The following is a 15,431-nucleotide window of genomic DNA, read 5'->3' as shown; positions in this document are numbered from 1 at the left end:
TTAAATTCTATATTTTAAATTTATCAATAAAAGATAAGATTTGAATCTAACTTTTGATGTATGTATAGGTGACACTTAACTATCTATTGGAAAACTTGGGAAACGAGTATTCAAGAACGGTGGGAGTGGTTGATCTTGGAGGTGCATCAATTCAAATGGCATATGCTGTTTCAAAGGACGCAGCTCAAAATGCACCATTACCACCAGATGGACAGGACCCATACATTAAAAATGTCATTCTTAAAGAAACCGAATATAACCTCTATGTTCACAGGCATGTTTTCTTCTTATTTTTGGCTCGGCAGGTGAAAGACTACCAATATATTACTGTATGTGACATTTATTTAAACCAACGAGTGAGTTAACCACATGACTAATTCAAATTGATTAAGAGAAAATGAAAATCTCTCTTTGTATATTGAGAAAAATATTTTCAAATATAAGATTTTTTTAGTTTGTAATATTGTGGCTAATGCATTTATTGGTTTAAAAATATTTCTTTAATTTCAGCTACTTGCGCTATGGTAGTGATGCTGCTCGTGCAGAGATTCTGAATATCACTCATAATTCTGCTAACCCTTGCGTTTTAGCGGGCTTTGATGGTAATATATTATTGTATATATACAACTTTCTAGCTTATCATGTGCACTTTTACTCTAACCTATAACCAAGCTAAGGAAATGGTTATAAGCCGTGGTCCTTGATCAATGATTAGATTTTTTATTTTGTAAGAAAAGAAGAACCGTAATCTTTGTTTAAAAAATCGTGACTATTGAGCTATGGTCATATTGGTGTTGACTACGGCTGAAAAGTGAAAACTATGACATTTGTTCAAAAGCAGTAATTATATCAAAGATCACAGTTTTTTTTTTTTTTTATCTATGAATATAATTTTAAAATGTGACCTAAAACAAATAATGTATTGTTTGAAAAAATCTGTCTTGTCTTAGCAAAATTTTTTGTTCAGTGTCTAGCCTTAGCAAAATTTGTATTATTCTAGCTACTACTTTCAAATAGTAGAAACTAGTATTTTTATCCGTAATAATATTATGGGAATATAAATTTTTTAAAATTACGATCCATTTTGTTCTCACTGTATAGATTATGCATGGCACATAAGATTTATAGAATTAAACTACTTTTATAAAAAAAAATCGTAGGTTGACAAAAGTCTCTGACTAAAAAAATCAAGGTCTATGTAGATAAAAAATCAAATAACAAAATTTTTAGTTATTATTTTTATATGAAAAAGTCTAATTTTTTATTTGAATTATATTATGTTGTTAATTTTGTTTTCTATAAAATAAAAAAATAGAAAAAATAGAGAATGAGAGAAAAGAGAGAGAAAGATAAAGATGAAGAATGAGAGTGAGAGTGAGAGTTTGTTAATTTTGAAAGAAAATTTTTTTTATTTTAATTGTAATAAAAAAATATCGGATGACATATTTTGATTTGTCAAATTACTAATATAAAATATAAATTATATATAGAGTGAAAATGGTAGAGAGAAATAGAAAAATGGAGAGAGGTGGATGAGAGAATTTAGGAGGGAGTTTATTAATTTTGGAGAAAAATATTTTCTTTCAATTTTAATAAGAGAGTGTCATGTGACATATTTGATTATTAAATTAGATAGTAATATATGATACATTATATAGGTATATTTCAATTTCAATTTTAATATTTCAATTTTAATTTTAATGCAATTAAAGAATGTCATGTTGCACATTTTAATTGTCAAATTAGTAATTAGTCATTGATATTGATATTGATATATAAAATAGATAGAGTGGTTGAAGAAATGAGAGAGATAGAGAAAAGAAGAGAGGAGACATCTTTAATTTTGGAGGGAAAGATTTGATTTCAATTGCAATGAGGGAGTGACATACATATGGCACATTTTGGTTGTAAAATTAGTATAACGAAGAGAAGAAATTTCCTTAATTTTAAAAGAAAAGATTTAATTTCAATTACAATGAGAGAATGACATATGGCACATTTTGGTTGTAAAATTAGTAAGGAGTAGAGGAGAATTCTTTAATTTTGGAAGGAAATATTTGATTCCAATTACAATGAGAAAGTAGAATGTGACACATTTTGGTTGTAAAATTAGAAAACCCTTATTATTATTATTATTATTATTATTATTATTATTATTATTATTATTATTATTATTATTTGTTTAGTGTAATGATATGCAACAAATTATTATTTTGAAGGGACATACACATACTCAGAAAATGAGTATAGGGCATATGCACCAAGTTCAGGGTCCAGCTTTGAAAAATGTAGGCATATAGTTCGTGAGGCCCTCAAATTAGAAGCAGCATGTCCATATAATAAAGATTGCACTTTTGGTGGAATATGGAATGGTGGAGGTGGCAATGGACAAAAAAATCTCTATGTTGCTACGTCTTTCTTTTATACGGCATCAGAGGTAGGTAAAAAAAAAATCGCTTTGNNNGTATTTTTTATAGTAATAAAAATTTATTAAAAATCAAAGTGTTCGATCTATTTGAAGTTTATTGGAGACCAATGCAAATATTTTCTCAGCAAAATAAAAATAAAAACTAATGTCATCTTCTTATGTTGGATAAAACTTCAATTCTATTAGTTTATCGGTCTTCATTTCTCCCTCAATTGTCTAAATACTCTCATCTACATAAATATCTCATTTATTGTTGATTATCATATGCAAACATTACATTATCATTTTTGTAGACGGGTATAGTTGATCCGAATAAATCCAATTCGAAAGTTATTCCGGTGGATTACAAAGTTGCAGCTAAGAGAGCATGTAATACAAAATATGAAGATGCTGCATCTATTTATCCTATTACGACCATTGCCAAACTTCCCTATGTCTGCATGGATCTCACCTACCAATATACATTGCTCGTTGAGGGATTTGGTGAGTTATATATATTATTTTGGTTGTTAATTAATATGGTTACTAGATTCTGTGTAACTAAGCTAGAAAACCGACAAGCAACTAATAACTCTGACCGAATTCGATTACTCCATTTATATCATTAATGCTTTATATTAGAATCTCAAAATATTTTTAGGTAATTGTTATAGTACTTAAAAAATAGTGTCTAACTTACTAAAAAAGTTAATATTTAATTTTAAAAATATAAAAATAATAAAAATTAAAATATTTAAAGATTATCATAAAAAATAAATTAGACAAAAATTAAGAATTAAATTATAGGCACCATAAAATTTAATTTCTGAGTGTTATGAAGGTCTCTCTTATTTAATAAGAATAAATGATAAAATTAATTTTTAAAAGATTATTTATTTTTTAAATTAATTTTTAAAATTTTTTTAATTAAATTTATCATTAAAATTTTTTTAAGTTAATTAGTCATATTATTCCTTAGTTTTATGCTACTTTTGTTGCTAATTATATGTTTGCTGATATGAAACATTAAGTAACACCACAATATATACATACGGTAGTTCTAATTAGCAGTTAACATGATAAATTTATGAAATTAGATCAAATAAAAAAATTTTAATGCCTCAAGGTCCCTCTTCAATTAGGTTTTAATTTGATCTAATTTCATAAACTTATATATTAACAGTCAATTAGAATTCTTAGGTGTTGTGTTGTAGTATCACTTAATATACTACATCAACAAATTTTGACGTCGTCAATAAAGAAAATGACAAAAGGACTAATGTGATTAACTAAAAATCTTTGAAAGATGAATTTAATTAAAAGAAATTTTTCGAAAACCAATTTAAAAAACGAGTGATTCTTTAAAGACAAATTTAACCATTTATTCTATTTAATAATGTCTGGAGAAAATTTTGAGAGCTAATATTATACAACTAACATTACACAATTAATATTACAGCTAATACTCAACACAAAAAACATCTAAAACTTTTAAAAATAAAAACATGCGAAACTCAAAAAAAATAAAAAATCTAAAATTCAAACTCAACAAAAACTCATCTTTAGTGAACTTCATAATAAACTTATTTAATAACACACTATTGTATTGTTGAAATTGGCTATTATAGTATTGGTTTTCTAACATTACTTAAATGTTTAGCATAAGCAAATATTACTATAATTTACCATTGTGCGAAACATTATATATTTTATCTTCCAGTATTTGTTGATAATTTCATTTCTTGGCAGGAATACATCCATGGCAAGAGATTACAGTTGCAAAGCAAATTGAATATGAAGATGCTTCAGTAGATGCGACCTGGCCACTAGGCAGTGCCATAGAAGCCATATCTTCATTACCTAAATTTGAGCGATTAATGTATTTCATTTAAACTTTTACGGTAACTAGGAAGTAGGGATGTGATGACACATTGACGCCTATGCTTTCTGTATTAAATAAAAGTCATGAACTTCTATATAAAAGGAGAAGTGTTAGGACCAGTAACTCTTATAATTTATAGCCATCAAATAGCCATTAATTAATAATAATTTTAATGGTGTGAGATTGGTGTGAGATTTCATCAAATGGCTCATTTTTCTTTGCTAGCTACATGTTGGACAGAATTTAAAAAAATTGCTGGCCCTAGACTTTTTCATATAAAAAAACAAGTTTGCTATAATGTATTGTTGTGTGTATGTGTTAGCTCATAATTTTGGTAAAGATTATGAAATAAATATTCTATTTTAAAACAAGTCTAGAATTTTTTATTTATTTCGGATGTATACTTATTTTACGAGGATACTATATAACCAAATCATTTTAGTAATCAAGTTGTTTTAATAGTTCATTGCCACAATAAAAATCAATTGAAGAAGTAGGAGAAAACACGTAAAAAAAGAAAAAGAAAATACTTATTTAAGTTTAATTACAAAAATAACTTGTTTATCTAATATTTTTTTTATTTTAATAGCAAAATTCTCGAGTTTTCTTAATGAAGACTAGATGTAGGCATTTCAATTGAGCCAGTATATATCATCGTGTACATCTATCTTCTAAATTCTTAACTCTTTATATTTCATGCTTATTATATATTATAGTTATTAAGAGGTCAATCCTTATCGTTGTCGCAAATATGTAAATACCTCATATTTTCATCTAAATCTGAAGTCTTTCAAGGATCTTAAAAGCTATCTCATAATTTAAAATATTTTAGAAGAGACTTTTATTTAACGGTTATTTATTTTAATTTACTCTACTATTTCTCTTTTTCACTTAACTCCGTCAATTTTGGGATCACACTACTTTCAGTTTGAAATCACACTGCTCATTTTTCATATTTAAAATCTCAATTTAAGATCACACTACTCATTCTTCATATTCAAAATCTCAGTTTATTCTCCAGTTTCAAGACCTCATCTCATTCTTCAGCTCCAAAATTAACTTCGTCCAGTTAGGTATTTTTTCTTCCTCTCTCAAAATTTTTTATTCCTTCATAATTTTGATTTAATTTTTGTTTGATGTTTTAGATTTCAAATTTTTTTTTATTCAAGCTTCTTACTAATACGTATTAAGGCAAGTATTCTCAAATCTATTCCTTAATTTATTGTTGGAATACATTATTTTAATAATCCAGATCATCCATATTGAATCACCAAAAAATATATCATAATGTGAAAGCGTACCTTTACTCATAAAAGTCAGAAATTGATGGAAGATTAGATCTGGTTCTTTCAATCTTCCTCAACCAAAGCCTTCTGTATCCCTAGGGCTGAATTATAACTCTTTTGATGGGGAAAGAGCGACAAAGGCGGCTTTAGTATATTGGGGACCGAAACCCTGAAGGCACTATTTATATTTGAGTATGGCACCTATTAAACCCTAAAACCCAAATAAAATAGTATTTAAAGTCCAAAAGATAATATATCTAAAATCCGAAAGATAATTATCTAAGAAACAAAAGATAATATCTGATTTTATTATTATTTAATTCCAAATCAAAAGTAATTATGACTTATTCCATTTAACATTTATAACAATAAATGAGATCACCATTATATAAGTCATTTAATTTGAAATAGCATAATTTGTAATTATAATTAATATATGTATTGTCCACAAAAAAATTAGAAAATTAAAATATGCAAATGCTTTATACTGGGCCTTTTCCCAGTCCAAATTTCATATGGGGTTTTTGTTAATTAACTATTTTGCTTGGCACCCTAATAAAGATGTACACTACGGTCTTTAAGACTTCTCCCCAGAATAATTCAGGCAAGGAAGAATGACTAATCACACTACAAAATTTTTATTTGTTTGTGGAAGTTTTTTAGTGAGAGTTATTAAAACCTCCACAATATATTTTATTTGTAACAATTTTAAAGAGTTAACAAAAACTCCCACGGTTTGTTTTCACTTTTCAACCCAATTAATTATAAAAAATCCAACCCAAACAAATATTTACCAAGCCCATATCAAAAATAAAAAAATGGAAAGAGTTATTCGAGAGAGAGAACAAGGGAGAGTCTGAAACCCTAGAATCACGATTCCATTGCCACCGCCATTCATCTCCTTGCCGCCGTTGCTGGCTTGCCGCCAAGTTTCCTCCGTCAACCGTCGCCCGCTGGAGTTATGAATGGAGGCCAGGTTCACACATTCATCCACTACACTCTCTCTCTCTCTCTCTCTCTCTCTCTTTTCGAATTCTTTTTCTAATTATCGCTTTTTGTTGTTTGCATTGAGGCTAGTTCACAGTGGAAGAAGTTCAGGCTCTTTCAAAGAGGTAAATAAAAACGCTCTTTCTCTCAAATCAGATTTGTTTTCAAGTTTTTTTTTGTTCTCTATTTTTGATTTCTTTGTTCTCTGATCTGATTCGCCTACTAGAAAATGTGTTATCTTCGATTCCCTTCGAATTGATCTTTTATTTCTTCTTATTTTTCTTTCAAACTTTAGTGATTTTCTATTCTTCAATCTTTGTGTTTTCTATTTTTCATTCAGTTGTTTTAATAAGTGTCATTATTGATTAGATTATTCTCTATGATATGATGGCATGCCTGTTAATTGATTCCAGAAATGCCTCAAATGATAAATAGAATTTGTGTGTTTGCATTTTGTGGCTGATCTCTGTCTCTCCTCTGCCATCGTCATGTCTCTGTCTTCTATGTTAGCAGGTTATGCCTCTTATTCCTTTCTCGTTTATTTCTTTATATTGAGGGTTTTACACATTTTGATGGCTTGCAGCGATTTATGACCGAGTTCTATTAGGGATTTTTAGAGAAGAAATTCATTTTCTTGTGAGTTGTGAAAGTTGGTTGCTGTTATGGAGATGGTTGAGATTTCATTGTACTTGTGAATATTCTTATGCGGTGGCAAGGTTCATTCAACAAATCTTTCCAAAATACCTTGTTTTTTAGAAGGGAAATTGTCCCAGCAACGGATGGACAAAATGCCACAACTTTATTTTCTCTCTTTAATGAAAATGTATGGCTTTCTTCCAACTTAAAATAATATGTATTTATCATTTTAAGACCTATGATTCCAAATAGAGTAACAAGGTTTGTGTGTGGTTCTTTCCTACAGGTAGAAATTCCAAACTTGGAAATCTTAAAGTTTTTTTCAATCAAGATTCACAAGATATGGAGCAATCCACCTTCAAATGGTTGGTTTCAGAACTTAATAAAGTTAACTCTAGAAGATTGTCGGACTTGACATATTTATGTTCATTGTCTGTGACTTGTAATCTCAATAAATTGAAAAGCATCTCTATATATAATAGTTCTTTGATAGAAAAGTTATCATACACTTTATTTTTTTCCCTTTCTTTCTGGGAATAATATATACATAGAAGAGGGTAATATATTCTACAGTACTGGTATGGCTTTATGCCTAGAAGTCTACACATCTGGTTAGTATTGCAGCAATTCCTTAACATTTCGTTACTATTGCTGTAATTCCTTGACATTTTTAAACGTTTCTACCGAAAATCATGTACTTTTTCCTTACGAATCTGGTCCTAATTTCAATTTTGTTCTAGGGGAGAGCCAAAGTGCTGGTACAGTGTTCCTGGTAATTAAGCCAGTGCATTTGAGAAGGTATGCCTTGGGGTTCTTGAATTTCACTGTGTTATTACTTCTTCTACTCTTCAACTTCTATTGCTTTTTCCATCCTTTCACTTGTATGTTGAAAGTTGTCAAAAAGAATTAACCAGCTTTATCTGATTCTATTATCTAGTAGAACCTAATTATTCACATTTATAAGCACATGGTAGCCGTAGGTACATGATTTATTTGCTTTACAAGAACTAGAGATGTAAGATAAGCAAAGATAGATGGACAATATTTTGAAAAGGTTCCAGTCATTGAAAAATCAATTTATTTGTAATTTACAAGGTAAAACAAAACCTAGCACAGAGGTGGAATACCAAGATAGCCATGACTCATTGGCCACATAGATCTGATAGTAATCAACATGCTAATTTAGTTATAGTAGGTGGGGTAGTTATGGCAGCTCTGCAGGTTGCTGGCTGCGGGGAATAATCATGCATTACACTTATACTAAAGCTTAGCTCGTACTCTTAGATGAATCGCCGTCGCCCGCTGGAATTATGAATAAAGGCCAGGTTCACACATTCATCCACTACACTCTCTCTCTCTCTCTCTCTCTCTCTCTTTTCGAATTCTTTTTCTAATTATCGCTTTTTGTTGTTTGCATTGAGGCTAGTTCACAGTGGAAGAAGTTCAGGCTCTTTCAAAGAGGTAAATAAAAACGCTCTTTCTCTCAAATCAGATTTGTTTTCAAGTTTTTTTTTGTTCTCTATTTTTGATTTCTTTGTTCTCTGATCTGATTCGCCTACTAGAAAATGTGTTATCTTCGATTCCCTTCGAATTGATCTTTTATTTCTTCTTATTTTTCTTTCAAACTTTAGTGATTTTCTATTCTTCAATCTTTGTGTTTTCTATTTTTCATTCAGTTGTTTTAGTAAGTGTGATTATTGATTAGATTGTTCTCTATGATATGATGGCATGCCTGCTAATTGATTCCGAAAATACCTCAAATGATAAATAGAATTTGTGTGTTTGCATTTTGTGGCTGATCTCTGTCTCTCCTCTGCCATCGTCATGTCTCTGTCTTCTATGTTAGCAGGTTATGCCTCTTATTCCTTTCTCGTTTATTTCTTTATATTGAGGGTTTTACACATTTTGATGGCTTGCAGCGATTTATGACCGAGTTCTATTAGGGATTTTTAGAGAAGAAATTCATTTTCTTGTGAGTTGTGAAAGTTGGTTGCTGTTATGGAGATGGTTGAGATTTCATTGTACTTGTGAATATTCTTATGCGGTGGCAAGGTTCATTCAACAAATCTTTCCAAAATACCTTGTTTTTTAGAAGGGAAATTGTCCCAGCAACGGATGGACAAAATGCCACAACTTTATTTTCTCTCTTTAATGAAAATGTATGGCTTTCTTCCAACTTAAAATAATATGTATTTATCATTTTAAGACCTATGATTCCAAATAGAGTAACAAGGTTTGTGTGTGGTTCTTTCCTACAGGTAGAAATTCCAAACTTGGAAATCTTAAAGTTTTTTTCAATCAAGATTCACAAGATATGGAGCAATCCACCTTCAAATGGTTGGTTTCAGAACTTAATAAAGTTAACTCTAGAAGATTGTCGGACTTGACATATTTATGTTCATTGTCTGTGACTTGTAATCTCAATAAATTGAAAAGCATCTCTATATATAATAGTTCTTTGATAGAAAAGTTATCATACACTTTATTTTTTTCCCTTTCTTTCTGGGAATAATATATACATAGAAGAGGGTAATATATTCTACAGTACTGGTATGGCTTTATGCCTAGAAGTCTACACATCTGGTTAGTATTGCAGCAATTCCTTAACATTTTGTTACTATTGTTGTAATTCCTTGACATTTTTAAACGTTTCTACCGAAAATCATGTACTTTTTCCTTACGAATCTGGTCCTAATTTCAATTTTGTTCTAGGGGAGAGCCAAAGTGCTGGTACAGTGTTCCTGGTAATTAAGCCAGTGCATTTGAGAAGGTATGCCTTGGGGTTCTTGAATTTCACTGTGTTATTACTTCTTCTACTCTTCAACTTCTATTGCTTTTTCCATCCTTTCACTTGTATGTTGAAAGTTGTCAAAAAGAATTAACCAGCTTTATCTGATTCTATTATCTAGTAGAACCTAATTATTCACATTTATAAGCACATGGTAGTTGTAGGTACATGATTTATTTGCTTTACAGGAACTAGAGATGTAAGATAAGTAAAGATAGATGGACAATATTTTGAAAAGGGTCCCAGTCATTGAAAAATCAATTTATTTGTAATTTACAAGGTAAAACAAAACCTAGCACAGAGGTGGAATACCAAGATAGCCATGACTCATTGGCCACATAGATCTGATAGTAATCAACATGCTAATTTAGTTATAGTAGGTGGGGTAGTTATGGCAGCTCTGCAGGTTGCTGGCTGCGGGGAATAATCATGCATTACACTTATACTAAAGCTTAGCTCGTACTCTTAGATGAAAAATCTAAAAGTATTTTTTGGAGAAGCCATTCTTTCACCTTGTTAACTCACTGATGGTGACATTTCAATTGGCTAAATTCGGTTTTTATTGTGCAGCACTCGGAACACCTTTGTGAGTGTAAGACTGTGAAGCTGTATCTTCTCTACCGTCATTCACTTGTAGAATTGTTTGACTTGGCCTTTTCCATGGAAGAATTTAATTCCGATGACAAGGCTGAATGTAGAAGTGTTAGAAGGCAATCTTCTTCTCAGGGTGCTTTGACCAAAAAGGTTATATATTTAGTTTTTTTAGTTTTTTTTCAATCTTGTTAAATTATAATCCAGTTTGCAAGAGTAAGATTTGGTTATGTTTCTGTAATCAAAAGATATGCTGTCTTTATACTTCCATACCTTTGACTTAGCTGTTCTCTTGAAAGTGGTATGTTGTTATCCTCCCTAACAACGACCACCTAGTTGATTGTCAACAAAGTTTTGCATTTCTTAAATAAAGTTAGACAACATGATGTTTGTCTTGTTATTCATAAATAATATTTCTTGTTTTAAATCTGAGATCTCGAATGCATGTAGGTGAAAGGTATCTCCGTTAATTTAAATCAACTTGCTACAGAATGGCTTCTGCAATCTAGTACGATTCTTCAGAATCTATTTCTGAGCAATGCATTTGTTACTACATTAAGGAAAGGTAAGCAGTTTCTTTGGGCTGGTTCTGAGATGGACTCTGTGAGTTCTCGTTGTTGTTGATGATGTATTACTTCAAAATTATTATGCATTGTACACAACTAAGTCCAGCTTTATTTTGGGATATAGGTTCGAGATATGGTGAAGACCTTGATTGAAGCTCAGAAGTGGGCAGAAGGGATAAGAGATTGCATAACAAAAATTGAGTTTTGGTATCAAGACTCAACTGTAAAGAAAGTTCATTTAGAATTCATTGATGAGTTATTGAGATTTAATCCTCCACCTTGCAATGAGCCTAATTATCATAAATTGAAGGTGCCTTTTCACTTGAATAAGCTGTATGCTATCTTTTGGCTGAGAAGCTCTATAGTGTTTTTGGTGTTTATTGTAACTTTCTGTAAATTGGATTTGTACAATAAAAACTTTTGTTCTTGCAGGAATACACTGAAGAAGCGAGGTTATTAGTTCAGGATATTGATACTGCTTTATCGAGGTGTTCAAAGGTACTTTGTCCTAGAATCTAGACTATTCATATGCCTTCATTACTTCATATTGACAATAAATGTATCTCTTTAAAGCTCATGTTTTTGCTAGTTGTAATAACATATTATGACATTAATTTTTCTTTCCACTCCATTCAGTTTGATTAATATTATTCATTCCAGATGTCTAAGTTGGAACTTTTATACTCCAGAGCTTGTGGCTTGCCCATCTACATGAAAGAGAGTAGAAAATTATAAGGGAGGATTTCTTTGATTAAGGTAGGCATTGCCACCAGATAGTTTGACACATATTACTTTTATTTTCCCATGTTTAATCTCTGTTCATTACTTTACTGATAAGTTTGTTTAGACACTAATATTATTTTTGTTTGTTTGAGGCTTGACAGACATGGCTGAACAGTGTTAGAAAGTGTATCTCTGCGAGACATCCTACTGTCTTAGAGTTTAACATTCTTTACAAGTTAAAATCAGAGGTAATAAAAACCTTACTCTGGTTTTGTTAAATTTGTTTATCGTTCTATGGCCCATCCAAAAAAAAAAAAAGAAAAAAAAAAGATGGAAGGTAACTTAATAAGTCAAGGAAAAGTAATATGATGTTAACTTTGAGCTTTATATCATATTAAGAAATTCATGGTTTCAATAGATCTTGGATCTTCAAGTTCATCTTCCAGAGATAGAGGTGTTTGAGAATATGCTAAATCGACCTGAATCTTGTAGCATCCAATGTCGTGAGATGTTAAAAGGTCCTATGAATCTACAGGTCTGCCTATTGCTTCTTTTTCACATCTTTTAATTGTATGTGATGATTCAAAGGCATAATTTTATTAACTAATGAGGTCTGCAGAATGTTAGTTTGCTGCATACTAATATTGTTTCAGACTAATAATTGATTAGTAGTATAATAATGTAATTCTAGTATCTAGATTAATTGTTTCAGACTAGTATTGACATGTTTGTGGAGGTTGAAACCCACATTAATGTATTTTTTTTAAATTAAAAATTTTTTATGGGGGTTCTAAACCGCCACAATGATTAACCAAGAATTGCCACAAAACGCAAGCACAGAACCCCCACAAAAGGTATAGAAAACCACCACTGAATGAAATTGTGGGGGTTGTGAAAAACCGCCACAAAGGAGCTCGTGGCACCTCAAATTTTTGGAGTTTTTGAAACTGCCACGATCCTTTTTGTGGGGGTTTGAAACCGCCATAAACAGAAAAAAAAAACCGCCACAAATGAGCAAAATCCTTGTAGTGTCATACTTCTCACCATTTCCTAAGAGTTTGGTTCCTTCGCTTTGCAACACCATTCATGCTAGGTTTGCCTGGCATGGTGTGTTGCGGAACAATACCACACTCCTCTAGAAAAAGAGCAAAAGAACCGGGATGTTGCTCACCTGAACCGTCATATTTTCTGTAGTATTTACCACCATGATTAGATTTGACAGCTTTAATTTTCTTTCCAAGTTGAGGTTCAACTTCACCTTTGAAAGACTTGAAAACATCCAAGGCTTGCGACTTTTCATGAATTAAATATAGATACCTGTAACGAGAGTAATCATCTCTGAACATAATAAAATACCGTTGTCAATTCCAAGAAACAGTAGGGAATGAGCCACATATATCGGTATGTATTAGTTCTAAGACATCTTTAGCTCTCTTGGTACCTAATTTTCTTTCGTTTGTCCTTTTTCCCTTTATGCACTCAATGCAGACTTCAAAGTCTGCAAAATTTAGGGGTCCAAGAATTCCATCTGACACGGGCCTCTGAATTCTCTATTTAGAGATGTGACCTAGGCGTTTGTGCCATAATGATGCCGAATTCTCATTTAGTTTTCGCTTTGTACCCATTTGCAGTATTTCATTATTATAGGAATTTAATTCAAGCCTATATAGATTATTCACCAAATGACCAGAGCAAATATTATTCGAATTATAAAAGAGACTGACTTTATTGTCTCCGAATGAACAAAAATAACCTGATTTGTCCAAACAAAAAACATAAACCAAATTCCGTCTAAATGATGATACATAAAATGTCTCTAATAAATCCAAGTAAAATCCACTCATAAAACATAATCTAAAGGTTCCTATAGCTTCGACTGTAACTATATTGCCGTCTGCCATATAGATGTATCTTTTAGCATCACTTGGCAGTCAGCTCCACATGCAACCCCTTCTTTACACACCAAGTGGCATATTTGGTACAATTCTTCTTCATGTGTCCCACCTTCTTACAGAAGAAACAAGTTGAAACTTGATCCTGTTTCTTAGCCTTTTTTCTACTGAGAAGGCATATCCACAGTAGTATCAAGCTTTCTTTTATACTGAGAAGATGAAGCCATGTGAGCACTTTCAGTCTTATCTTGCTATAGTCTCTCTTCTTCTTCCACACAGTGAGATATAAACTCATTTAATGACCAAGTGTCCTTCAGAGTATTATAACTCACTTTAAATTGCCCAAAGTGTGCAGGAAGGGAGATCAAAATGAAATGCACGAGTAAGTCTTCAGACAACTCTAACTTTAGTGCTTTCAATTTTGAAGCAAGATAAGACATTTTCATAATGTACTCTCTTATATTTCCTTTACCTTAATACCTCATGGAGACAAGTTTGCTCAAAAGTCTACTTGTCTCCGCCCTTTCATTCTTAACAAAGAATTTTTCAACATCTTTTAGAAATTATTTAGCATATTTATCCTCAGTAATTGAGCCCCGAAACGCCTCAGGAATTGAGCGCTTCATGATCATAATGCTCATTTGATTGGATCTCTCCCACTTCTCTATTTTAACCTCATTGAGATTTTCCGGAGTGGAAGTGGATTTCTCCTCTCGAAGAGCTATATCCAGATTCATATAACCGAGGACAATCTCCACGATATCATTCCAAACCTTAAAGTTTGAACTATTCAGCATAAGAATACTGTTATTGCGTAGAAACATTGGTAGATGAAGTCATAGTTTTTTTATTAGAACAAAAAAGAACAATGCAGTAAATATTAGTTAAATAATGGGAAAAATCCATATTGAGATATCTAGAACAACATTAATTTTCAATCTTTGGATAGAAAAATTAACTGTAAGTGATACTATCATTGCAGTAATCAAATATTGTCAAAACTCCTATCATACATTAAGCATTTCTTTGGATCGACTTAATGCGCACATAGAAACTTAATTTTCGCAACCTATTTATTACTGCATATATTTTCTATTAATTGGCCAAATAATAACCTTCCTTTGGGCCGATTATTGACCGCATAATTAATAGAAAATAAACAAAAGTGTGCAATGCTTATTATTTGGCCAAACAATAAACTTCCTTTGGGTCGATTATTGTCTGCATAAATAATAAGCATTACTTTATTCTTAATTAGTTACCCAAACATGTGTTTACCATCAATATTTGTATATAATTCGGCCAAATATAGACCTTCCTTTGGGCTGACCAATATTCGCATGAATTATATATCACCATATTCCTAATGTTTTTGGATAAATCAATTTTCACAAAAGAGGCTAATTTGGTAGCATAACGTTCAATCAATTTATTACAAAATCAAATCTTTATAAAATAGATGTGTATAATAATCTAAATTGTTACTATTTTCTTATGTAACAATTAATTTTTTTTATTAATATGTACACATAATTTAGTCAAATATAAATCTCCTTTTAGATCAATTAATATTCACATAAGTGACATATACATATTAATCCTTATATTCTAAAAAGATAATTAATTAATTTTATACCAAATTAAAGACACAAAATTAAATCTGAAACAATTAT

General features: G+C 30.9%; 1 protein-coding gene and 2 long non-coding RNA genes across 3 annotated transcripts in view; all 3 read left to right on the top strand.

Annotated features, from left to right (window-relative positions):
• The window catches only part of LOC107604925 (nucleoside-triphosphatase-like), a 9,687-nt gene extending 5,201 nt beyond the window's left edge, over positions 1 to 4,486 (top strand). The window contains exons 5-9 of the mRNA XM_016306642.2: positions 69 to 274; positions 511 to 602; positions 2,220 to 2,437; positions 2,722 to 2,911; positions 4,157 to 4,486. Coding sequence (XP_016162128.1) covers positions 69 to 274; positions 511 to 602; positions 2,220 to 2,437; positions 2,722 to 2,911; positions 4,157 to 4,299 — 849 coding nt within the window. The 3' untranslated portion in view covers positions 4,300 to 4,486. The remainder of the gene's footprint in view (positions 1 to 68; positions 275 to 510; positions 603 to 2,219; positions 2,438 to 2,721; positions 2,912 to 4,156) is intronic.
• On the top strand, positions 11,148 to 11,366 carry LOC110264130. The gene is made up of 2 exons (XR_002349861.1): positions 11,148 to 11,180; positions 11,268 to 11,366. It is a non-coding gene; the product is annotated as an uncharacterized LOC110264130 (long non-coding RNA).
• LOC110264129 lies at positions 11,601 to 12,386 on the top strand. Its single transcript, XR_002349860.1, has 4 exons — positions 11,601 to 11,641; positions 11,804 to 11,899; positions 12,028 to 12,114; positions 12,285 to 12,386. It is a non-coding gene; the product is annotated as an uncharacterized LOC110264129 (long non-coding RNA).

This window comes from Arachis ipaensis, chromosome B06 (genome assembly GCF_000816755.2).
Source record: "Arachis ipaensis cultivar K30076 chromosome B06, Araip1.1, whole genome shotgun sequence".
NCBI lineage: Eukaryota > Viridiplantae > Streptophyta > Magnoliopsida > Fabales > Fabaceae > Arachis > Arachis ipaensis.
This window is presented reverse-complemented; position numbering and strand designations above follow the sequence as displayed.